The 26,789-nt window shown below is 36.4% G+C and overlaps 1 protein-coding gene across 2 annotated transcripts in view; it reads left to right on the forward strand.

The window, feature by feature from the left end:
- ATPCL (ATP-citrate synthase) overlaps nucleotides 1-26,789 on the forward strand; it is a 551,864-nt gene that overhangs the window by 427,755 nt on the left and 97,320 nt on the right. For both annotated transcript variants that reach the window (XM_090382775.1, XM_090382774.1), the window contains exons 18-19: nucleotides 6,783-6,874; nucleotides 18,514-18,618. In XM_090382775.1, coding sequence (XP_090238901.1) covers nucleotides 6,783-6,874; nucleotides 18,514-18,618 — 197 coding nt within the window. The remainder of the gene's footprint in view (nucleotides 1-6,782; nucleotides 6,875-18,513; nucleotides 18,619-26,789) is intronic.

Raw genomic sequence — 26,789 nt, forward strand, 5'->3', positions numbered from 1 at the left:
AGTGTGGCTTCTGAAGAAACAAGTCAACACTCTATCATTTAATTCGAATGTAAACTTCTATTCATGGTGCTTTCCTGAAATGCAAGCACCAGGTGTCGGTTTTCTTTGATATTGAAAAAGTATATGACATGGCTTGGAGATTTGAAATTTTAAAAGATATTTACAACTTTGATCTTGGGAATACACTGCCATTTTTATTAAAAATTTCCTATCAAACTGATCATTCCAAGTTTATGTAGGATGCACTCTCTCTCTCTCTCTCTCTCTTGGCCATTTTGCCAAGAGGAGGGAATTCCTCAAGGATCAGTCCTACGTGTAATGCTTTTTGCTATCAGTTAATTCAGTTACTGAACAACTTCTCCAACCATAAACAGTGCCTTCTTCATTGATGACTTTAGCTTCTTTTCACAGTTATGTATTGAAAGGCATGGTTAATGGGTTCAGGTTTTCTTCCCAGAAGACCGTTGTGTCTACTTTGTTGAGAGCAAAACCTTCACCCCAAACCAGAACTAAAGCTTGGAAAAAAACACGATCCCAGTAGTACCTGAAACAAAATTCCTGGGACTTTTTATTTGATAAAAGGTTGACATTTTTATAATGCATCTGTCAACGTTGAACAAAGTGCACAAAGGGCCTGTACGTGTTACGGGCTGTATCCTCTAACAAGTGGGGGTGCAGTTCGCTGCATGTTGCTTCAACTGTCTCGTACACTCATGCATTCTAAATTGGATTATGGTCAGGTATATGCATCAGCTAGAAACAGCATACAGCATTGGTGTGTCCACTATCAGGCCATTTGTATTGCTACTAGAGTGTTCCAAAGCTCTCAGTACACCTTTCAACTAAATTCCCTGCCAGACCACCCCATGTGTGCATCTGCATCTGTCTTTGAGCCACATTAGATAAACCTCTATAACAGTTGCAAGACTGTTAACCATCCCTTTGGTATTCATATCCAAGATCTACTAAGAGAATTGAATATCACCATAGACAATATGGCTGAGTCATCAAGGTAATCACTTCTACCCCGGCATGCTCAGATACCATCATGCCACTTATTGAAAAACTGGGGAAAGGCCACACTCCAACTTCTGTCTACAATGACTCTGTGCCCCACCCTGCTGAATACTAGTACTTCTTGTCTGTCTTTACTGATGGCTTAAGGTCACATTTATCTCATGTCTGCTGTCATCTCCCAGATAGAACTATATCTGAGATGATTCCTGACAAATGCAGCATATACTCAGTAGAGTTGTATGCTATAGAATTAGCCTTGAGCCACATTAAACTCCATAATTAACAAAGGTGGTTTTTACCAAATGGTTTATAGAGACTCTTTAAGTATACTACAGACTTTATCAGGGATGAGATATAATCCCCATTCTTTCCTGACCTGGGTCCAGATATTATGTTCTCCTTTTGCGCGCCTCCATAGCCAGGTGGGAAGGAGCAGCAGTGCGTATCACATGCTTCTTGATTAGACCGGGGTTCGAGCCCGTCACCACCAAATACGGAAGATGCGGAAAGGTCAGGGAATTACCACCACATATCCCTGAGCAATATGGCCTTAGTTGTTAATGCTCCTAAAAACCAAAACAACAACAACAACAATCTCCTTTTGCTTGTTCATTCAAGATCTCTTTCTGCTGGATCCCGGATCACATTGGGATCAAGGGTAATGAACTGGCTGACACTTCATCCAGTAATCTGTTAGTCTCCTATACAGACTACAGGCAAGTAATATGCAACAGGTTATTCTCAAGTGGCAATGATCTTGACATGGGCAGGTCATGAATAAGGTCTGTCAGATAAAACCTGTAATAAAGCACTGACAGTCTAATCTCTGCAGTAACCATAGAGAGTAAGTTTCTTGCTTACCTTCACATAGGACTCCTCTTATGCATTCATTCCTATTAAAGGCACTGTGACATCTTTTTAACCATATGGCATATTCTATCCTTGCGACCACATTATAGACATGAACGTGTTTTATATTTTACTGCTTTTAGTCTTAGACTGAGCCTTATACACTTGGTCAGATTTTATCTTACAGTGACTGTGTTAGCTGTTTTTAGTTATTTAAAATCATCAACCCTTTTCACTCTTATTTAAAATTTACCTTTTTATACTTTTTTTTACATATTTTTATTGTTATACATTTTGACATGACTTCATTTTGTTAGGTCACTGAAATTTTAACTATATCTTTTATCGTACCTGTTTTTGCCGCATTATAGCCTTAGTTTCTCCATTCAATACTTATTTCCTGAAGATTAAATTCTACAGAAAATCAAGTCCCCAAGTAGTAAAGGCAGAAAAACAAAACACAATGTACCATTATTTTCTCAAACAATTTGAATACTTGCATTGAAATAGTATAATTAGTATTATTATTAGCCAAAAAATGAAAGTAGTTGTTTATAACAGTTTTTAAGCTTGTTCTAACTCTTTCACTAATATTGTTGCTTGAACATGTGTGGGTTCCCTCCCTACAGACATTTTTCAATAGGCGTGTACTCTGTGGAGTGAGTTTCTTTATGAAATTTTGAAGTTATTTTAAGGTTCATTTGTAAAATTTAAAATTTTGTACATAAATAAGAAATATTTAAATATTAATTTATTTTGACCTGATTTCCCAGAATTAGAGTAGAATTATTGTCAAAAATCAAACCAGAATTTTTTAAAAAATGAAGAAAAAAATTATAAAATGTGGTTTAAAAAATAAATTTTTCATTCCTTTTTTGTCTTTATTTTATTGAAGCAATAATATTTACATCTATTTATGTATCAATTAAATCTAAACTCCAGTGAACTTTTTCAGTTTTGGCTTTCATAAGCCAAAGCTGAAAAAGTAATAAACATACATTCCCAGCAGCCCACATAGAAAAAAGACAGATCTATAGTAGGCACTTGTGTAAAGGTTAATCTGTGGAGCCATGAACTGGGTAAAAAAAAGGAAATCGTTGAAAAATTAGAACCTTCAAAAAATAAATAAATAAATAAATAAAAAATAAAGGGAATTAAGAGATGGAATCAATGGCAAGATCACTTTATGAAAATAAGAAAGAATCTTAAGGTAATAAATATCCACTCAAAAGTAAATGAAGCAAACATCAGATGTTATGGGCATGTCGAAAGAATGGGAGATTAGTTAAGTAACTATTTAAATCAAAAATAAATGGCTATAGGGACAAAGGCAACCCAAGAAAGAAAATGGATGAATTTTGTCAAGTAGGCATTAGAAGAAAGAGGATAATAAAAGGAAAATGAAAAAAGTTACAATTTGAAAAAGAAAATAAATAAAAAGGAAAGGCAACAAAAAAGAAAGAATGAAGGAAAGACAACTGTATGATTTATTGAACTGAATGTGAAAACTGTTTGGTATTTCAAGGGATAATATGCTCAGTATATAGTCTTCCAGCTTATTTTTTTATTTATTTTTTATTTTTTTGGACACTGACAATAACTGGAGGTTTTACATGATTTGTTCACTTGTAAATGGTTAAATCTTTTAATTAATTGCTTTTAAAAATATATTTGGAAATGTACACCTTGCCTGAAGATTGATTTATTTTGTGAGTAGTTTTCTCCAAATGTACTGGTTGTTAGATACCAGTGCAGGGAAAAAAAAAAAAAAAAAAATCCTTCCATATTTATTTTTTCATTCGGAGCATTCTTTACCACTTAGTGTATCACAAATTGTTTATTAAATTATATATCTTTGTTTTTGTGCTTTTGAATGGTTGTGTTAACTATAATGATATATAATAGCAGTTGATTTTTATACAAAATATGATAGCCCGTCTTATTCTTTCATGAAGAGAGAGAATATACATAATTTATAACATTGTATTTCTTTAAAATTTGAATTCTAAAATGGTCAAATTGAAAACAGTTTTGCCTGTGAGTGTCATTACCTCTAAGTTGAAGTAGATTTTGAAGTTGTTTTTAAAGTTCTCTATCAGTATAGTTAATGCCACCTGATGATTATGTATTAAAACATATATCACAATTCTCATAAAAAATTTGGCAAGTCTCTTGTATAGTACTACCTTAAACACTATGAAACGATTAGTGTTCTCTTCATTTTAAGTATGTACCACATTCCGATACTAAAGTTTTGCTTTCACTGTTCTTAAAATTGTACCATTATGCAGGTCATTAATATTTTAACCGACATAATATAAAGGTTACTACATAAGCAGTGCCTCTGTTTTAAAAGAAATTCTTTAATGATATATCATATTTTCAGTTTTTCATAAACAAACTTCAATACCTTTATTGTTATTCTTTATTATTCCATGTTTTCAACAGCCCTCATTGCACTTCATCCACTGATGAATATAAGCATGTATTCCTTCATGGTAGAAGCCCTCTTGCATTTCATTTTACTATTTCTTTGCAGCTGTACTCGTGGAATTATCATTGTAAAGTGTTTTCCTTGGAGTGCATTCTTTAAAGTTTCCCAACTGTTTTTCAGATATGGACGACTTTTATATTTGCGGTAGAAACCATGGACCACTTTCATATTTGAGGTACAGGCTACAGACCACAAAAAATAATAAATTATACATGCAAATATATTAATAAATATTTTTTAAATATGTGCATTCATACTTAACATACATGGTATACATTATATACTTGTACCTTCCATCACTGTTAATCGGATTGTTTTCTATCACAAAAAACCTGTTTTGTTGTCAAATCATGTGGACCACTTTTATAAGTTAACAAGAACTAATGATCTCAACTGTGGTCGATGAGCTTTCATCGACCACAGTTGAGAAACACTACTTTAAAGGGCAAAATAGATGAAGGTCTGATGGTGCTAGGTTCAGATTATTGGAGGATATGGCAGTACAAGTCACCCTGCATTCAGAGCTATAGTCTGTCCTCGTATAGCACGATAGTTGCGTTCCTAGAAACCCTCGTGCAATGCAAAATCGTGCAATATAAACAACAGGCCCTATGGGAAAAGTAGGGTTAGGTGCCGACCACCCAAGATTGAACACACATTTGGAACCAAAACATTACCAAACACAATAATAATCGGGTAATTTTAATCGTTATAAAATACTTACGTATTTTATAACGATTAAAATACGTAATAAAAATAATATTATATTATAACAAAGTATTTTTAGTATTTTTTAATACTAAAAAAGTATTTTTTACGGATAAAATACGTATTTTATTCGTAAAAAATTTATTATATTAAATAAAATAGTCGTAATAAAATACTTACGTATTTTATAATACGTAAGTATAAATTATAATACGTAAGTCGTAATAAAATATTGCTAATGCTTTTGCTTCTATCGTAAGCAAACTTGCTTTTTGTTTGATTTTCTATCCAAAGAGATGACAGCCGTTCCATCTCTTCCAATTCTTTGTGTCTTAATCTAATGGATTTGAATTACACTTTGAGTTGTTTCCGCTATGAAAGTTTTTATTTTCTCTGCATTCTTTGTAATTCTCCGCGTTGCCTCATTTAGGTCTGTTGCACGTGCAATATCACATGGTCTTTCATTTCGCTCAAAGCGTTTCACAATTTCATATTTTTTCTCTATCGACAGAAGCGGACTGGTCATAAGCCTTACGGGGGAAACCCCGGTGGGCCGGAGGCCGGTGTGATTTTGGCCATAAACCGTAGTATGAGGCCACTACAAATTTTCCCGGGTAAGAATTTTTGACCCAGTCCACCTCTGTTTATCGATATTGCTTCTTTTTTTTTTCTCTCTGAATCTGCAGTGTCTTAGCCAGGACGCTTCCTTTTCACACCTTTTAAGTATTTTACTAATTTTTAGGGAATAAAGCACAATTACAAACGAGGTGGCACGCTTGATACACAGAAACAAAGCTGCGCGCGTGTAGCAACTGAATAAACAACACCGTAAAGGCCGAGATACACTTAACACCTCACATTTTACTAAAGCACATTTCTAGGGGTTACTACCATAAAACAATAAAAACAATTTCCAGTTGCGTTTCTGCTAGTGGAATCTGTTATAAACTGGTAGTAAACTCCATCTAATTGCATTTGCGATTATATCGATAGCTGGAATTGTGTTGGTTTTTACGTTATTATGGTGAAATGTGTTTCCCCTTCACTGATATAAAACACATAAATACATTTTCAGAATCTTCTTCGTTCCTATCGTGTTGCGTTCAGTTGGGGTGATTCCACATTCGACTGCCATTTCTTGTAAACACAAAGGCGAATCGTGTATAAGCGAATTCGGTTCGTGTTATATAAGATAACGTTCCCCTATTTATAAATCGTGTATGATCGAATTCGTGTAATGCAAACACGTGTTATACGAGGACCGACTGTATTTGGATCCATTTTATCTTCCTTACTATGTGCTACCCAGTATGCTTATATTGAATTATTCATATCAAAAAAACATTTTTTTAATTACTCTCTTTTGGTTTAATATATTCCACAGAAATAAATTCAGTGACAAATCATTGCCTAGTATCATCTGAGATATGTTTTGTAAATTCTTAGAGCATTGAGGGAAAGTTAAAGTCTAATCCTGTTCAATATAACTATTATTTGAGACTTCTAAGTCAGAAAAAAATTGAAGGTATTACTTTCAGTGCAACCCTTGTATTGTCGCTTGTTAAGGATAACAAGAGGCAGCCAAATTATTTTGAGGAATATTTTTATGTCTTGCATTTTTTTTATTTATACAATAAAATTGATATATTTTCTTAAAAACTTTAAATTACCAGTATTTTACACATTAAATTACCAGTATTTTATCCCATTTCAGGTTGGTGGTATTAAACCTGGTTGTTTCAAAATAGGCAATACAGGAGGAATGATGGATAACATACTGGCTTCTAATTTATACAGGCCCGGAAGGTTCATTTTATTTTACATATATGATATTTGAATAGACTTGTACTGCTAGCTATAGATCATCACTAAATATTTTAGATTAGTATTGCACAAATATAAAAGAACTTCAGTAAGAATATGATATGTTGCCTATCTGTAGTGGATTTTAGTTCACTAAACCAATTTTAAAACTGGTTTGCAGCTGCATGTATTCTAATGAAGTGTTTTTTATTCAACCATTTTTATAATACACCCCATTATTTTAGAAATTCTATTTACAGAGAAGAATTCATTGTTTGCTTCTCAAATTTTCATTCCAAAGTTTAAATATAATTTAAAAAAAAAATAAATATCCATTAATACACATTTTATGAGGTGTGGAAATAAAGTTCTCAGACTGGTGCTGTTCAATGAATTTGAAAATAAACAGAAACAGTATGTTGTAGTTCAGGTGACAGTACAGAGATTATCCAGCAAGCTGACCAGTTTTGTTAGTAGTGTTAACATTCTGTGTCACGATTTTGCAATGGAGCAAAGAACAAATATTAAATTTTTTGCTTTAAACTGGGAAAATCTGCAACAGAAATATGAAATGTTAAAAACTGTTTATGGTGATGAAAATGTCAAGTTGTACTAGTGTGTTTGAATAGTATAAGCACTTCAAATATGCACATGAGGGCTTTCTCGATGACTCAAGAAGTGAGCACTTGTCAACCTCTCAGAATGAGAACAGAAGACAAAAGTTCAGGAAATTGTGGAAAGAGATTGTTGTTTGATGAGTTGCATAGGATAAGTAGATGACTTGTCAAATTCTGCATGAAGATTTAGGAAAAGGAAGTTCTATGCAAAATATGTACCACAAAGGCAAAGATTCATCCAGACTTGTCACTACGATCCTAATTTCCTCAACTGTATTGTCACTGGAGATGGGTGCTGGGTGTTTCAGTACAACCCAGAGACAAAGCATCAATGCATGCTGTGGACTTCAGAATCATCACCAAGGCCCAAAAATATCATTTACAGACATCCAGGACAATGTTGATCATGTTTCTTGACAAACAGGATGTGATTCACAAGAAATTTGTACCTGAAGTGAAGAGTCAGTGCTGCATTCTGCTTCCAGATGCTTCAAAATTACTGAAATGCATTTCTTGGCAAGGCCGCAATTTCAAAAGAAAGGCAACTAGTTCTTATTACACAAAAAGGTCCCTGCCCATTGCACACTTGTTGTGAAGATATTTCTGACAAAACATGGCATTGTGCATATCAACTATCCACCCTGCCCTCCTGATCTAGCATCAACGGACTTCTTCCTCTTTCCCAAGGTGAAAATCGTCCTCAGGAAAGAGATTTCAGGATGTTGAGGAAATAAGGAAAAATATAACCACTGAACCACCTCTTAGAACACCTTTGCTGACTCCTTTCAAAAAATAAAAAAAAAATAAAACTGTTTTTGAGCTCCTTCACTTTGTGTTCCTTTTATTGCATCTGTCTGCAAACTTCATTGCCACGCCTCATTTAATTACCAATTTTCCATATCTGAATTATAATTAAATTTTAAATGTCGAATTACTAAAATAATGAAATTTAAATATTGAATTGTTGAAATAATAATATTGAAATTTATATTAGTGTTTGAAATTGAATGAATTAAACATAATGCATATGCTGTTTACTTAGCAGTAGACTTTTTGTGACATCAGCTAATTCTTGTCAGCCAATAACATTTACTTATAAAAGTGACAAGTGAGTGCCAGGGCCTTCACTTGTAGGTTGGCGACTTATGATCTGAACGCTACTGTACACACCAAAAATGTAAGTTCGCAGTTTTAATTGGTGAGTCCCTTGAATCTCGTCATCAGTATAGTACCACTTCCACAAATTGCACACAATTTGTATTGAACTTAAGCAACAAGCAGTTATCTACAGAACAAGTAGATCTGTTGACTCTGGGTATGAAATTTGCTGCGAAACCCACCCACGAAACCCACCAATCACTGTTATTGCTTTAGGCATGGAAGCGTGTTTAACACGTTTCCCTGAAGAAGTCGCAAACACAATTCCCCCGAAAACCGCAGCAATTTTACATTATACTCGCCCTGCTTCTTCCAGTCGCAACCACAAACAAATCTTTGCCCATAAAGCATTGAAACAAGATGCATCCATCGTCATCCTACCGGCGAATAAAGTACGTCAAACAGTCGTATTGAATCGCACAGACGAAAGCCCTATTGCTCCTGCAGGACACTTTTGTTTACCAACCCTTAACCGCTCCTCCCATCAAAGCCTTGGAACAATGGGAGTCTAAAGTAAACATTCTCATCAACTGTTGGTTTCAACAAAAGAAAATAACAGAATCCACACGTAGTCGCCTCCGTGCTTCCGGCTGCCAGATTCCACAATTCTGTGGACTACAGAAAGTTCACAATGAAGGTATACCATTAAGACCCATTGTCTCCTGTTGTGGCTCGCCGAGTTATGAGTTGGCAAAGCTTGTCTCGGGGCTCCTTTCTCCCCTAGTAGGCAAGACCACAAACACCATCTCTAACAGTAGTGAATTTATAAAACAGATCCGAACCCTATCCATCTTACAAGATCAAATCATGACATAGTTTTTTTTTTTTTTTTTTTTTATCAAAACCCCAAACACGAGAGGTATTAGAACCTATAGTATTTAGTACTGTGCTTGGGTTGGAGGTTCAGAAGATGAAGAAAGATGTTTGTTGACATTAGACTTGAACTTCTGTAGACTGTAATTTTCAGGAAATACATATGAAGGAAGGTTGCTCCAGAAAACGGCAGTTGAATGAATAAACAAGGAAGATGAAAAGTCGATTCTGTGAGTTTGAAGTTGGACAGTAAATGGCTGGTGGCGGCACGTTCGGACTGTTTTGAAAGAGAGAGCGGGAATTATAGAAGCCAATTCAGAAGAACAGTGCCCATGGAAGTATCTGTAGAAGAGGCATGCAGCAGAAACAGTACGTCTATGAGACAGCGAGTGGAGAGACTATGTTAGAGATGAATCATTAATTAACCTAACTGCCCTCTTCTGAATGGAATCAAGAAGCCTGAGAGAGGTTTTAGGTGCACCACCCCAGATGTGGGAACAATATTCCATGGCAGGGCGGATTTGCGATTTATACAGAGTGAGCAGCTGTTTGGAAGAAAAGTAACGCCAAGAGCGAAAGAGAAAACCAAGTTTTTTCGATGCAGAGGAAGCAATATTTGTAATGTGCTTGTGCCAAGAAAGATTAGAAGTCAGGGTAATCCCCAAAAGAGATATATCATTTTGCCTAGAAATCGGAGTGTCACCAAAGATAAGCATAGGAGCAGAAGAATCCTTTTTGCGAGATATAAGACAAGACTGAATTTTAGAAGGATTGAAATCAACTAAGTTGTCTTTGCCCCACTGAAGAATTACCTGGAGATCGGCATTTAAGGAATTGTTAGCGGATATTCGAGAAGTTGAAGCTGATTGGGCAGGGTAAGGTTCCTCAAAATGGAAAGTGGAATGCAATGTGCTATCATCGGCAAAACTATGGATAGGATTTCCGGTCAATGGAAGAAGGTCATTAATATTCAAAAGAAAAAGAGTAGGGAGAAAAACTGAACCTTGGGGGACACCAGCATTAGTGGAGAAGTTAGAAGACAAAGAGCCATCTACTATCACCCTCAGTGAGTGGTCAGAGAGAAAACTGGATAACCAATTACAAAAAACAGTTGACAAACCATAAGATGGAAGCCTCTTTAGAAGACCTTTATGGCAAACATGATTGAAAGCCTTTGAGATGCAACTGCATGTGTTTCACCAAGCTTTTCCATTGAATTTGTCCATAAATGGGTAACATAAGCCAGAATATCACCAGTGGATCGACACTGATGGAATCTATACTGGCGATTGTTGATCTGACGGAAGGTTTCTAGGTAGTTTAAGAGTTGGCAGTTAATTGATTACTCCATTACTTTAGAAAGAGTAAGTAATTGCAATGGGATGATAATTGGATGGGAGGGATTTATCACCCTTTTTTAGGAACTGGCTGGATATGAGCAAATTTCCAAGCAGAAGGAAAAACACCTTTGGAATAAGAAAGTGAAAAAAGGCATCAAAGAATAGGAGTAAGTTCAGGAGCACAGGTTTTAGTAGCAGTAGTAGTAGTGGCATGTGATGCAAGAAAGCAAGTGTATGAGCTTATGCAGCATCAGCCAAAAAAAAAAAAAAATAGATATATATATATCACACCATTCCCTCCAAATGCCTGTCCAGTTCCCCCTTAAATTTATTCAACCTATCAACTTTCACAATGACAGATGGAAGTTTGTTCCAGCAATTAACCACCTGCTGGCTAAAGACAAATTTCCGCACATCTATTCTACATCATGCTCAACCCATTCAAGGCCTTATACACCTCAATCAGATCACCGCGCAGGTGCCTAGTTTCCAGCTACTGCAATTTGCAGAACTTTAGCCTCTCTTGGTAAGAGGATCCCTTCATTCCCCTCACCAATCTTGTTGCCCTTCTCTGTACACGCTGAAGCAAATCGACATCCTTCCTAAAATGAGGCCTCCAGACCTCTACGCAGTACTCGAGGCGTGGCATGACTATTGCCTTAATCAGAGGGTCAATCACCTCCTTTTCCCTGCTAGCAAAATTCCTATATATCATTGACAAAACCCCATTACCTGCCTTGGCAGCCTGTCTGCATTGCTCAGAAAACTTCATACCTGACTGCACAATTACTCCCAGGTCTTTTTTATTTTCTACCACCTTCTACACTTAATCATGGCTTAAGTGTAGTACCACAGAGTTGGTACTACACTTAATCATGGCTTAAGTGTAGTACCACAGAGTTGGTACTTTTCTCTCGGGTTACTTCTACCCATATGCAGTACTTTGCATTTATCAAGGTTAAACTTCAGTTGCCTCTTCTTAGCCCATCTGCCCAAATTATCTAGATCCTGTTGCAGTAGCACACTGCCATTACTGTCATTAACAACCCTGCCAAACTTTGTATCATCTGCAAACTTTGACACTAAGCCTGATATACCTTCATCAATATCATTGATAAATATACAAAACAACAGTGAACCCAACACCGAACCCTGTGGGACTCCACTAATAACATTAGTCCACAAAGAGCAGCACCCATTGATTACCACCCTCTGTCTTCTTCCACTTAACCATCCTTTTATCCATTGTAGCAACTTACCCTTACTGCCATTCTGCTCCAATTTGTACAATAGTCTTCCATGCGCAACAGTGTCAAAAGCTTTCCTGAAATCCAAATTGATATTTTGAGAACAAGTGGAGAAATACCATCAGGAACTGGAGCTTTCTTAGCATCAAGATTCGTTAAAAGCCTTCTGACATCCTTTTGACGGAACACCAAATGAGGCAATGAATGGAGCATGCTAGGAATGGTGGGAAGTGTTTTATAAAAGTCATTAATATGTGAGTTGGAAGTAAAATGGGAAGCTAGTAGGTCAGCTTTATCCTTGGCAAAATTGACAACAGAACCATCTGGTTTTGATAGAGGTTGGAGCAGAGATGGGCAAAAGTTGCGGCCAATAGCTTTGGCAAGAAACCAGAATGCTCAGCTACCATTAGGGCAAGAAGCAAGTTTTCTACTCTTAGCCTGTTCAAAATCTAGTTTGGACTGATTAGTAACTGCTTTACAATTGTTGCGAGCTCTGGTGTAGGCAGAAAATGAAACTGAAGAATTAGAAACAAGCCAATTACGATATGCAACGTTCTTCTCTTGAACAGCCTTAGCAGATTTATTGGAAAGCCAAGGTTTAGATAAAGGATGAGATTTTAAAGTGGAGTGTGGAATAAAGAATTCCATTCCTACAAGAATAATTTCACTCACATGATTTGAGCAAACGTTGACATCAGAAGTTTTGAAACAGTAATCCGACCAAGGAAAAGAAGAAAAGAAGTCTAGCAGGTCATCCCATTTTGCATTCTTGTAATGCCAAACAACACAAGGTTGGGAATAATTTTTTGTGGCAGTGTGCACTGCCACAAAAAATTGTTGAACATTAATTCTCATTATTAATTGTTGAACTTGTTTATCAGCTGTAATAAAACAGTTGTGGCGAAGTTGGGTACAAATGCTGACCTTTGATAGTAGAATATAAATTCAGTTATTTTATTTTTTAACCCAACAGGCTTCTGTCTAGCATGCCCTATACTACATGAGGATGAAATTTGCATGAGGGTTTGCATGAAAAGTTAGCAAAAACTTGTCATGCAGTATACTTCAGAACTTTGCTACACAAGTTTTTATGAATAGCAATAGTCAGTCTGTTTCACACTCCACATGCCATTTTTCAAACTTATCTGTACACTAGACGCAGCACTGACCAAGGAGATACAATGCCTTGTTTTAATTTGTGCCTTGTTAAAAGTAGAACCCGTTCTCCTATAAGTTGTCTTCCTGAGATTTATATATAGCTGTCAGCCAGTTGTCTGTGTTTATGGCACAAAATCCATAATTTTGACTATATTTGACCTATTTCCATCATAACGTAACATAGTTTATAACAGAGTTATCATGGCATAGTTTTTAACAGAGTTTTTTCATCTTTTTCTTTATGAAAAAAAAAATTGTAAAACTTTGTTAAAATCCTTTTGACATACTTTACTAAGATCGTAATTTTTTGAAAATTTCTGAATTCCTTTTGTAATTGTTCAGTTAGACATAAGATAAAAACAAACTTTATTCTACATGTTTTATATTTTCAGTTCGAAGCATGAAAACTCTCAATTCACAAAGCAATGAAGAACTCAAAAGTTTATTAAAAACTAACATCATTAAAGATCTATTTTTAAAGAAAATGAACGTAAAGGATGGCAACTTCTCTAACTTACATTGCCGATAGTCTGAAAGTATAAGCCAAAACGCAGCTCTCCCCTGTCAATCAATTAATGTTTTTAACAATTTTTTCTTTGTCTTCCATCTTTCTTGTCAGTTGCAATTATAAAAGGCCAATGAGAGATAAGTACAACAAATGTCAAATCAGGTTGATGAGTGACAAACTAATCATAGTTTGCCACATCATTCATGGCAGAGTGAGTTTGCCATAAATGTTTTATACTTTTGAAGTATAAAACAATTTTTTTTTTTTTTTTTTTGTTAACACAAAAACAAACTTACCCTTTATCAGGAGCAACTTGTTTTCTCCCTTTGCCCTAAAACTTTATTGCTAGTGACTTGCTTTACTGACAGCAAGTTGCTTCCAATTTCTTTGAATGTGGTAGTAATGCAGCTAAAATTAACTTAAGATAAAAAAAAAAAAAAAAAAAAAATTAAATGCCAGATTTATATTTGTCTAATAACAAATCTTTATAAAAGATCAAAATATAAAATTTCATGAAAATTCTGCTGGGAATTGAGTTGTATGAAGACAGAGAACCAATGAACACAGTAGGCACTTCACCTGTTTGTGAATGTGCTTAAAAAGTTTACTATTTTTATATATATATGTCTCTTACTAAATTTTTTATTAATGATCTATTTTTAGATCTTTAATAAAAAATACTACTATTATAGTTAAAAAATTGTTTTTGTTTGTTAATATGGGATTCCACAATCCATAATCCCCATGAAGATGAGAACAAATAGAGTGAACCATGTTTTTTAATGAAAAATTTTGAAGGGCAAAGACACAAAACTATAATTGCTTAGGTGGAATTTTTTTGAGACCATTAATTCAGGGATGATTTTATTTGCAATTGTTTTACATATGGTTGTATGTTGTTTAGTCTAATAATCTTTCTTTATTACTAGTAAGGTCCATATTATTGGTTATAATATATTACTAGTATATGCCATCATGGCAGCTGAGGTCTGTTCAAAAAGTATCCAGATTATGCTTTCTGTTCTAGGTTGAGATAATAGATGGCACTACGACAAAGCATGATGTATTTAAGAATCTTGTTTGTCCTTTGGGCAGTAAGTTGTTCACTTGCTTATGCTAGTCTGTTATTGTCAGTCAATAATGAAGACTTTTTTTTTTTCTTCTCATCATGTTTCAAAACGTAGTGCAACAATGACTATGTTAAAACAGATAAAACTGCAATAGAAACATTTGCTCCTAAATAGTATATGGGGAATCTACATTATGCTGTGTACAAGTTTTTGACCACCATTGGTTCAAAGAGAGTAAGGGGAGTCTGTCAAAAGCAATCCAGATAGCCTTCAACTTTAACAAATTATGAAATCATATCTCAGATGCAGCTTTGATACGAAATGGCTGAAGATTATCTGTTTATGGAATTGCTGAAGAAACTATCTTTGTTGAATTATGTCATTCCATTTTAATGAAAACTGTGAACATGGGGCATATTCCCAACATGAATGCACCATGACATGAATTAACATCAATAACATGAATGCACCAGCAAGTGACATTCTTTGATTGTAAGAGTAATGATGAGACATTTTTGAAATATATCATAACTGGAAGTGAAATGTGGGTTTATGGGTATGATCTCGAAACCAAACAGCTCTCATTCTATTAGAAGACTTTTCTCTCAGCCAAAGAAGTTTGGCAAGTGTACAGGAAAACAAGGGACATCTTGCTAGTGTTTTTGTCTTTGTTGTTCCATACAGATACACAATTAATAAAGAGTTCCAGGTTGAATTTCTAAGATGCCTTTGTAATGCAGCTTGAACTAAAAGACCAGCAAGATGATGCTCCAAAGTCTGGTTACTTCAGTATGTGCCAATGCATCTTCACTACCTTGTAAAGAGTTATTTTGACCAAATGCAGTATCACTCAAGTCCAGCAACCTGTACTTCACCAAATACATCTCCATGACTCTTTATTTTTTTTCTAAACGAAAAATAAAAATAAAAATACTGTGAAAGTACATCAGTTTGATTACTTATGAATAATAAAAAGCGGTATTATGGCTGGGCTTTCAGCAGTTTTGAAATTAAAGTGCAGGTGATTTTTAATAAAGTTGCCCACCCCATAAATATTCATATTTATTTTATTTATTGTATGACTTGTACAGTACACATGGAATCAAATTACATGACTCAAGAATGATAGATATAAAATTAAGTATAAAATTAAATTAACTAGAACAAAAATCATAGATGAACATTTAACTTATTTAAATAGTCAAGTGCCGTGGTTGCCATCAGGAAGTCTCCAGGGTTGCCTTTGTAGGCTCGCAAGGCACAGTCCTCTTATGTGTTTAATTGTCTATCTATCGGCTCCACAGGCTCACGTCAGGGGAGGAATTTTACCCCACCTATGGAGGTCTGCACATCTACCATGGCATGTGTGTGCCCTATTTAATGCTAGCCATTTCCTACGAGGCTCGTCAAAACTAGGTGGTTTTCAGAGATACAAGGCATGGTATGACATTGAGGAGGGGAGTTTTATAGCCACCCTTGCAACCAGGCATCCAGAATGTTAAAATTGGCTTATTATAATGTTTTAGCCATCAGGATTGGTGGATGTGTGGAATGGAGCCTGTTTATTCCTAGGTCTCAAATGTCGGAAGTTCAGGATTGTCTATTATTTTTCTGTATTCTCTGATGAGGTAGTAGGCCATTGCTGAGTTTCTTTTGATTGCTCATTGTCCCATTATCACCTGGAAAGTTCTATTTGTGAGCATGTTATCAATAAGTCTGGCAGTTGTTTTGCAGGGTATTGTGCGAAGTATTTTATATATATTAAACCATGTCTCCAAACAGTGTCATAAGCTGTAGTTAGATCAGTGAAGACCACCGAGGTTTTCAGTTGTTTTTGAAACTCTGCCTCGATATGTGTTGTTAAGGAGAGGACTTGATCTACACGGTTTGGTTTGGGCGGAATCCTGCTTGCTCGATGGGAATTTTTTCAAGTATTTTGGAGCTGATCTTGTTGCAGAGTAACCTTTCAAGTAATTTATAAGTTACGCTTAGTAGAGCAATAGGATGTAACTTTGAGGGAGGTGTGTTGGTTTTTCTTGGCTTCAGGATGGCAATAATTTTCTCATGTTTGAGAGCTTTCGTAATATCACCCGTTTGTAGTATGCTAGAGAGGAAGCGTGCTAACCATATTCTTGCATATTTTCTACAGTGAATTAAAAATTCTGGATGGATGCCATCAAAACCTGGGGCTTTGCCTGCTCTCATATCCTTAAGTGCAGCTGTGATCTCATCATCAGAAAACTGTTTGGAGCACTCAGTTTCTGGAGCACTTACATGTTTAAAGGTCTTGAGTCCCGTTTCACTTGGATTAGTGTTTTCGGTTCTTTGTAGCTCTAGAGGATACAATAAGTGTTGCAACGGCATTTGGTATAATTGGAATATTGTCATGAGCCCATAGAGTTGCTGTTTCCCAGCTTGCATAGGAGAGACCATGCTTTCCTGCTGGACTTTTAAAATCAATGGTTTCAATGGTCTGTATCCATTTTTCTTGGCAGGCAATATCAAGGCTATGTAGCGGCTTGTCCGCTATCTCTTGATCACCATTTTCAAGAAAGTCTCTATACAGATTCTCACTAGTCTCATTCCATCATGGAGTGTATTCCTTCAGGTACCCTCTGGGGGATGTGCATTTTAGCAGTGCTTATCACTGCACCCACAAATCTCTTTCAGGAGGGGGGGTGAATCCATCCCAAACACCTATCAAGATCTCCTGAGAAAGCATTCCTGTTTGCTTTCCTGAAGTTCCATCTAGGGTGGGGAAAAGAAGTTACTAGTGGGATGTTTGTTCCGATTTCTATTAGAGCTGAGCAGTGCTGGCTGTGAGGGAAATCTGCTACAATTCTTCGAAATGCTCTTAGTGGGTGATTATTTTCATCGATGGTGACAAAGCAAGATCTGGGTGGTGCTCCAGGCAGCTGATTTGAATAATCCTCGTTCTTTGGCATCAAAAATGAGGTAGGTGCTACATTCTTCTCTCAGTTAACAAGTGCCTCACCATTATGATCATTCTCTCTATATCGCCACTGTGCATGGTGACTGTTGAAATCGCCAAGATAGACAGCTGGATTGGGATGTGGCTGGAGGACGTGTGGTGGCCATATATTAGTAGGAGGCTTATAGATATTATTCACAGTTATTTCTTCTACTTTGATAATTACTTCATGGATATTATTGGCAATGGAAGCAGAGCAAGTACAAACTTTCAATTTTAGCCTGTACATACGTTGCAACACCATAGGCCTGAGGATGTGTTACCCCTATTAAATCTTAGCCTGGTATTTTTCCCCTAGTCCGAACCTGACCGTCACTATCCGTGTGGGTTTCCTGAATACCAACCACGTCAATGTCATTATTTCTTAATATTTTGCATAAAAACTGGCATTTAGTTCTGCTAATGCCTTCTATATTTATCTGGCAAGTTTGAATACTACATCAGAGTTTTCTAGTCAATTGGCTCTGAGAGGAGCCTTTAGTATCGTTAGTCATCATCGCAAAAATGTGTACTCAGCCAGGAGATCTAGGATTATTTGCCTGCCAGATTGTGCTAGTTCATTTAGCGTTATCCAGGGTGCACTGTACGGAGGCAAACTAGCTTCACACCCTTTATTCATATTATCACTATATTAAAATGGTCCATCTACTTTTTTGAACAGACCTCATAAATCTTTTCTTACTTCATTTTACGTGTTTCTTCATGTATGTATTTATATACCTGTTATTTTTATTTTCAGTGTTGCTTATGTTTCACGTTCTGGTGGAATGTCTAATGAACTAAATAATATTATATCACGTTCAACAAATGCTGTATATGAAGGAATTGCTATTGGCGGAGACAGGTTTGTATTTCAGTGAATATTCACATATTTTATTCTTTTCTTTTTTTTTGTTAAATTTTTGTGAGTAAAACTATTTTATTATTTTAATTACTACAAGTAAATCAGGTTATAACAGGTGTGTGTGTGTGTGTGTGTGTGTGTGTGTGTGTGTGTGTGTGTGTGTGTGTGTGTGTGTGTGTGTGTGTGTGTGTGTGTGTGTGTGTAAATACTTGCTGTGTTATTTTTTTTAAGTGAAAGCTGTCTCATTTATGACATTTTTTTTTAAATGAAAATCACAAACACGGATGGTATCAGAACCGGTAATATGTGTGGGTTGAAACAATGGATGAAGATACTTATTGACATTAAACTGGAATTTCTGTAGGGTGTAATTTTCAGGAAATACATATGAAGGGAGGTTGTTCCAGAAAATGGAGGTTAAATAAATAAATAAACGAGGAAGAAGAAAAGTGGTTCTTTGAGTTAGAAGTTGGACAGTTAAAGGATATTGACTGATTGCAGCACATGTTCGGACTGGCTTGGAAGAGAGAGGGAATTTTAGAAGCCAATTCAGAATAGTGCCCATGGAAATAACTGTAGAAAAGACATGCAGCAAAACAGAACATCTATCAGAAAGAGAAAGGAGAGACTTCAGCAGAGGAGAAAGATGAGTCATTAATTAACCTAATTGTTCTCTTTTGAATGGAGCCTAAAAGCTGGATAGAGGTTACCGAGGCATCACCCCCAGATGTGGGAACAAATATCCCATGGTTACATCAACATAAAGCACAGTTGTGTTCAGAATTTCATCTCAGTTCCCTTTAGAATCTGAGATTTGTACAGCGTGAGTAGCTTTTTAGAAGTAAAGTAACACTGAGAGTGTGAGAAACCTCGATTTTTTAGATGCAAAGGAAGCAATATTTGTGATGTGCCTAGAGAGAGAGAGAGAGATTAAAAGTCATGGTAATCCCTAATGGAGATATGGGATCTTGTTTAGAAATCTGAGTGTCGTCAAAGATAAGCTTAGAACGGAAGAATCTCTTTTGCGAGCTGTAAGAGGATTGAGTTTTAGGAGGATTGAAATTAAGTAGGTTATATTTGTCCTTTTAACTTTTAAGGAATTGGTAGTGAATATTTGAGAAGTTTAGGCACATGAGTTAGAAGAAAACTAGGATGCTAGCAGATTGGCTTTATCTTTAACAGTACAGGTGATCCCCGCTTAACGCTGATAATTCGTTCCGTAAAAACAGAGCGCTAAGTGAATCCGCGCTAAGCAAGCGCCGCATTCCCATAAGGTAACATGTGTATTTGAGTTGCGGTCAGTGCCATAGGATATTTCCTAATCAATAATAAATGTCAGTCAAAATATTTAATATTCAAATATTTGTACATATAAAATATTCTGCATTACATACGTATATAATTATGTGGTAACTACTTACGTATCAAAATTAAACTTAAAATTCCAATTAAAATCATGAATTTAATTGATCTAAATTGATTTAATTTAATTGATGAATTTAATCAAGAAAAATGTGTTGATTTTGGGTTGAACTTTGGCCCTCTTCCAAATAAACTAAAAGGGGTATTCATTTTAAATCCCCTGCAGTGTTACCACCCAAAAATAAAGTCAGCCGATCCTTCGCTGCTTTGAAACATGGCATGTTTTTTTTCTTCTTTCAATATGAAACTTCTTTTAGGCATTAATTTCCACAAAAGTCCTGTTTTATCTATGTTAAAAACTTGTTGAGAAGTATAACACATATAATACCTCTCTTCAATAATTTTAACAAGTTCTTTTTTGAAAGTTTCGGCTCCTTAATCTGCACTTGCGGCTTCTCCCTGAATTTTAAATCTATTCAACCAGCCCTTACTAGTTTTAAATGGTTCCACATTTTTTTTTTTTTTTTTTAGGTGAATTTTCTTCAGATCATTATATTGGCCAATCTCTCTCTCTCTCGTTTTTTTTTTTTTTTTTTTTTTTTTATAATATTTAACTTAACTGAATTCTGCATTAGATATTATCTTCAATAAAATTAATTAAAGTCTTTCCATTTCAATCCTAATAGCCGGCCTAGCCCTAGTTGCTTGCAGTGTAACAGCTATTTCTTTATTTTTTTTATAATTGTTCTTACAGTTAAATTTGCAAGTCCTAAATTATGGCACACATCGCTTGTCTTTGACCGGAATATATTCGCTTCAAAACGTCTAATTTAATTTTCAAATTCAATCTTTTTCTTACATTTATAGTCTTCGTACTGTGCTCAGACGTTGCTTTTTCATTCTTATTGGCCATTATTAACTTTTCGAAAATGTAACTGCGTTGGTTGCATTAATTATGATACAATGTTCAAGTAAACTGTCCGTTTCGCACGATGTCTAATACGGTACTGAGTGATGACTAGACTTCAGATAAATGCATATAACACAAATAGGCCCCGAGTGCCAAGTGAGTGATCTCGCGATTTACAAAGTGAATTTGAAAGCGTTTTTCTAAAGAGAATTTGTTAAAGAGATTTCCGAAGGCTTTACTTTCAAAGTTATTTATTTTTTGGCTCTTTGTAAATAAAGAAGGAAGCCTCCAACAAGAAAGGAAAGACACCTTTCTTTTGTATATATAACTACTTTTCTAACACACTAACCACTAACCTTTTATCGCTTGGTCACTGGTGGCACCGCTCCTGCCTCCACGTGGCGGGGCCAGTAACCTGGGGGATAAATCAACCCTCGGGGCTAAAAGGAGCAGTAATGGAAACCAATGAATTTCCACATCTAGAGCCCAAGAGTGCTCAATATGAAAATCATGAAACCGACCATGACTTCTCTACCTCGAAGAGAATGAAAAAAGATGCAGGCAGACAACACCAGCCTTCCTAATTATCCATTCTCTGTTGGCACAGCCTGTTAGCAAGCTCTCCCCTTTCATCATACAACGATGCCTGGAACATTCAGCAGCATCACCAAAAATGGTGAAACGTCTCCAATCCGAGGACTTGTTAATAGAGACTTCTCTCCCAAGACACTCTGAACAACTATTAAAACTCACCACTTTAAGCGGAATTCCAATACAAGTCACTCCACATAACACCCTGAATTCGTCCAAGGGAGTGATTACTGAGTGGGATCTACTGAACGTGTCTGAAGAAGAAATAGTACAGGAACTAAAGACACAAAATGTAACTTAAGCAAAAAGAATCATGATATGAAAAGATGGTACCTTAGTCCCAACACGTAACGTAATTCTAACTTTCAATACACAGAATCTACCAGAATCAGTCAAAGCAGGTTACTTAAGTTGCCGTGTTCGACCCTTTATCAGAAATTTGGTCACTCCCAGACAGCATGCCGTGGCGTTTCAACATCTCCAAACTGTGACTCCACAACTCATACCCAGTCAGAATGCAAAGCACAAACTCTGCAGTGTTCTGATTGCAGGGAAAGCCATCCAGCATACTCTAAAGAATGTGATCTCTGGAAGATAGGCAAAAAAATACAAAAATATAAGACTGAAAATAAGTCTCCTATCAAGAAGCTAGGAAACAAATTAAACTAATCATGCCAAATAGCTGTTATGCCTCGGTTATCCACTCTCACCAATCAGTAGCATTTCAGACGGAAGTGTCACTCTCTCCAGATAAATCGATCGCAGACTGGGCTCGATCAGTTCTATCGACCCAGCCTACATCAAAGCCAAACACAGTAGATCAAAGTATGAATACACCTCTCACAGTTCCAACCCAAATCATAACCCAAGGTAAAGTAACAGAAAAATTGCAAAAATCAGATCCTGTCGAGGTTAATCAACCACCCACAACAAGGATGGATACTGATGATACGATTACCCAAGACCTTCTTGAATTACATGCAGATGGTGAAATGGAAGATAACAATAATTCAACACGCCCCAACTTCCCCAGAAAAGAAAAACCTAAGCTGGATCGTCACAAACAACCCACTTATAAAAAGCAGTCAGATTCATCTCCCTCTTACAAATCCAAATAATGGAACAGATCATCCAATGGAACTGTAAAGGCCTTCGCAGTAACATCGATGATATCCATGAATTAATTCACCACTACAGACCTCTTGCAATGTGCTTGCAGGAAACGAATTTGACACCTCAGATCTCAATCAAAATCAAAAAGTATACTGTGTTCAGACAAGACAGAGCTGGCACTAACAGTGCTCACGGAGGAGTAGCAATACTCGTGGATTCACGAGTATTATCAATAATCATCAATATACCATTCAGGAAATCGAAGATCTTGTCTTGCAGTTACCATCTCCATTTTGTATACTAGGAGACTTTAATGCCCACCATCCAGTATGGGATTCGCCTATATCAGACAGACGAGGGAAGCTTATTGAAATGTTGATAGATAGGCAGAATTTAACTTTACTAAGTACTGGCACTCCCACGTATATCCATCTCCCTACAGGTTCAACTTCTACAATAGACCTTACCATTTGTTCCCTAATCCTCTTTCCAAGTGTAGATTGGGTAACTCTAAGCGATCCTTATAGCAACGACCACTATCCCATAATCTGCAAAATTAACATCCTGTTCCTTCCCAACAGAAAATCCAATTAAATGGAAATTTTCAAGAGCTGATTGGACAAAATACAGAATGCACATATCATTTGACAACTACATCATTCAGTCCTGTTCTATCGACAGTGTTACTGAACACATCACAAATCAAATTCTGACAGCTGCATCTGCTGCCATTCCTCAATATCAGGTAGGAAATAGACGAAAAACAAATTACTGGTGGAATGAAGACTGCAACCATGCGAAAAAAGAGAAAAACAAAGCGTGGAACCTTTTCCGCAAACACCCAACCACCTCCAATCTTATTAGTTATAAACGTCTTAGAGGAAAAGCTCGTTACATCAGATGTAAAGGGAAAAAAGAAAATTGGATTAAATTCGCCTCATCAGTAAATAAAAATACCAATATCAGATTAATCTGGAGAAAAATAAAATGTTTAAACAGTAAATTACCTCCTTTATCTGCCCCACTACTGAACTGGAATGGACAGGAGCTTACTACTCCTACAGAAATATCAAATGCACTGGGGACCACATTTTCTCAGTTGTCCTCTTCTATCCCCTATGATCAAACATTTCAAAAACTTAAAACAATTGCAGAGAAATCCAGACTAAATTTCACTGACAATTCTGCTTTACCTTATAATAAACCATTTACCATGCTTGAGCTACAACAATCCCTTAACAACTCAAGAAACAGTGCTGCTGGCCCCGATGGGATATACTATGTAATGCTCCGAAATTTGGATCAAAGATCACTCTCCTTACTGCTCATTTTTCAATCGAATTTTTTCCAAACATACCTTCCCAAGTGCCTGGCGTCACTCTTATGTACTAGCAATTGCAAAGCCCGGTAAAGATCATTCTATTCCACAAAATTACAGACCGATATTCCTTACCAGCTGTCTAAGCAAAACCCTCGAGAAAATGTTACATCGCCGTCTCACTTGGTTCCTGGAATCCCAAAACTTGATTAACAACAACCAATTTGGATTCCGGAAAAATCGATCTTCATTGGATCTCATGATCAAAACTGAAACAAGCATTAGAAATGCTTTCATCAAGAAGGAACATCTCGTCATGGTCTGTCTTGACGTTGAGAAAGCCTTTGACACTACATGGCACTTCGGCCTCTTAAAAGACCTGCATTCTCTTGGCCTGAGAGGTAATTTACCGTACTTTATCCAAAATTTTCTTCATCGGAGATCCTTTCAAGTTCATTACCGGGGAACCCTCTCTAAGATCTTTACCCAAGAAGAAGGAATTCCGCAAGGGTCGGTTCTCGGTGCCACTTTATTTGCAATGAGAATGAACCATATAATTGAACTCATTCCGAAAACTGTAGATTCATACCTTTTCGCAGATGATCTCTCAATATCCTGTCATTCTCAAAACATGCATTATATTGAACGCCAGCTACAAATATCAATTAATTGCGTCCTGACATCGATGCAATTAATTGATTGTCCAGCCAGAAATCTGCTGCCATTCACTTCTGTATCAGACGCAATATGCATCCTGAACCCGAGCTCCACTTGAACAACCATCCTCTTCCCATAGCTAATAGTATTCGTCTACTAGGATTATTTTTCGACAGAAAGTTAAACTTCCAAAAGCACATTGAATATCTCCGGACAAATTGTCAAAAGAAACTGAACATACTCAGAGTCTTATCAGCGCAAACATGGGGAGCAGATAGTTACAGCCTGCTACACCTATACAGAACCATAATTAGATCATGCCTGGATTATGGGGCGCCTGTTTTCGATTCTGCTAGGGAGAGTGTTTTATCTCGCTTCAATCCAATTCAACATTCAGCTCTTAGAACAGCATTAGATGCGTTCAGAACATCTCCAGTGCAAAATTTGTATATTGAAGCCCATGAACCTCCTCTAAATATCAGGAGAAAAATGTTGCTGCTGAACTGTGCAATCAAGATCCAAAGCCAGGTGACCCATCCTAATTGGTCGATACTTTATAATCCACTGTATATGACCCTGTATAGAAACAAACCACAGAAAGTTCGGCCTGCTGGTATTAGGGTAAAACATCTAGCAGAAGATTGGGATATACACTTTGATAAAATCTTGCAAGATCCTATAGATCCCAACCCTCCATGGTCAGTCATCATGCCATGTTGTGATAATTATTTCCACCAGTGAGGAAAACACTCTATCAGAATTTACCATCCAACAGCTACACATTGAACATACTCAACATTATACCGACTTTGCTAAAATATATACAGATGGATCAAAGTCTGAGAGTGGATTGGGTGCAGCAGTGGTACTCCCTGATAACATCATTTCTCTATCTCTTCCGACAGAGTGCAGTAGCTACACGACTGAATTATATGCCATAAAGCTTGCATTAGAAAATGTCTTCCATATGTCAATTCAAAAGAGCATAATATACAGATTTGCAAGGTTCCGTATTAGCATTGCAAAACAACTCCCCACCTACTCACCCGTTATATCAAAACACAGTTGATCTGTCTTAGAGAACATCAGCAAAAGGTTATCTTCTGCTGGATCCCAGGCCATACCGGAATACCAGGAAATGAAATTGCAGAGGTTGCTGCCAAAAATCCATCCAGCTCAGCCACAACGAATTCCATAGTACCAGTCACAGATTATAAAATGAATATACAAAAAATATGTAAAGATCAATGGACTCTTCAGTGGCAAACGCAATTCCATAATAAACTACTCCAAATAAAACCCTTACCAAAATTATGGGCTTCTAGCGCTCCATAGCAAACAGACAAGAAGTAATTCTAGCCAGACCCAGAATCGGCCATACTCATTTAACCCATCTGTTTCTTTTGTCAGGAAATGATCCTCCCTAGTGTAGTCATTGTCAGACACCATTCACAGTCAAACACATACTTTTGGACTGTACTCTAAATAATAATGCTCGACTAATGTCTTTCAATTCTCTGTCAAATTTAAAGGAACCTTTGTCACTTAGCCATATTCTGTGAGAAGAATTCTCACAGAATTCTTCTCCTTCCTAAAACAAATAGGATTGTATATCCGTTTTTAACTGCATCTAAATCAAAAAACACAGGCAGTATGCACCACCTTCATAAGTGCAATATGGCCTAAGTAGCCATTGCACTTTAAACCCCAACTACAACAACAATAACACAAATATTACAAGCATTATACTTGGTCATTTTTTAAAATGTTGATCTTGGAACTACGTAACAAATCACTGTACGGCAATTAAATTAGCGTGCAAGAAAATTTCACAAGTCGGCATGGGAAACATTTTAATGCTGTTTTGGTATTAATTTTCAAGCTATTGACTCCATCAAATGAAACAATTTCGTTAAATATGCCAAAAATGCAATCTGTAAAAGAGCATTATAGTGATCTGTGACAGCGTTATAGTCAGATACGGGTTATAATATAAGAACAGCATTATAGCGAATCAGCATAAAGCGAACTGCGTTATAACGAGGGCCTGCTGTATCTAGAAAAGTTAGCCAGACGGGCTGAAAAATGATAATTGAAGTTTAACATTGACAAATGCAAAGTGCTGCATATGGGTAGCAGTAACCCCTGAGCAATTGTATCAACTGTGTGGTACTATACTCAGGGTAGTGGAAAATGAAAAGACTTCCGAGTAATTGTGAG

This window comes from Mastigoproctus giganteus, chromosome 10 (assembly GCF_048544385.1).
Source record: "Mastigoproctus giganteus isolate SK-2022 chromosome 10, ASM4854438v1, whole genome shotgun sequence".
NCBI classification, from domain to species: Eukaryota; Metazoa; Arthropoda; class Arachnida; order Uropygi; family Thelyphonidae; genus Mastigoproctus; species Mastigoproctus giganteus.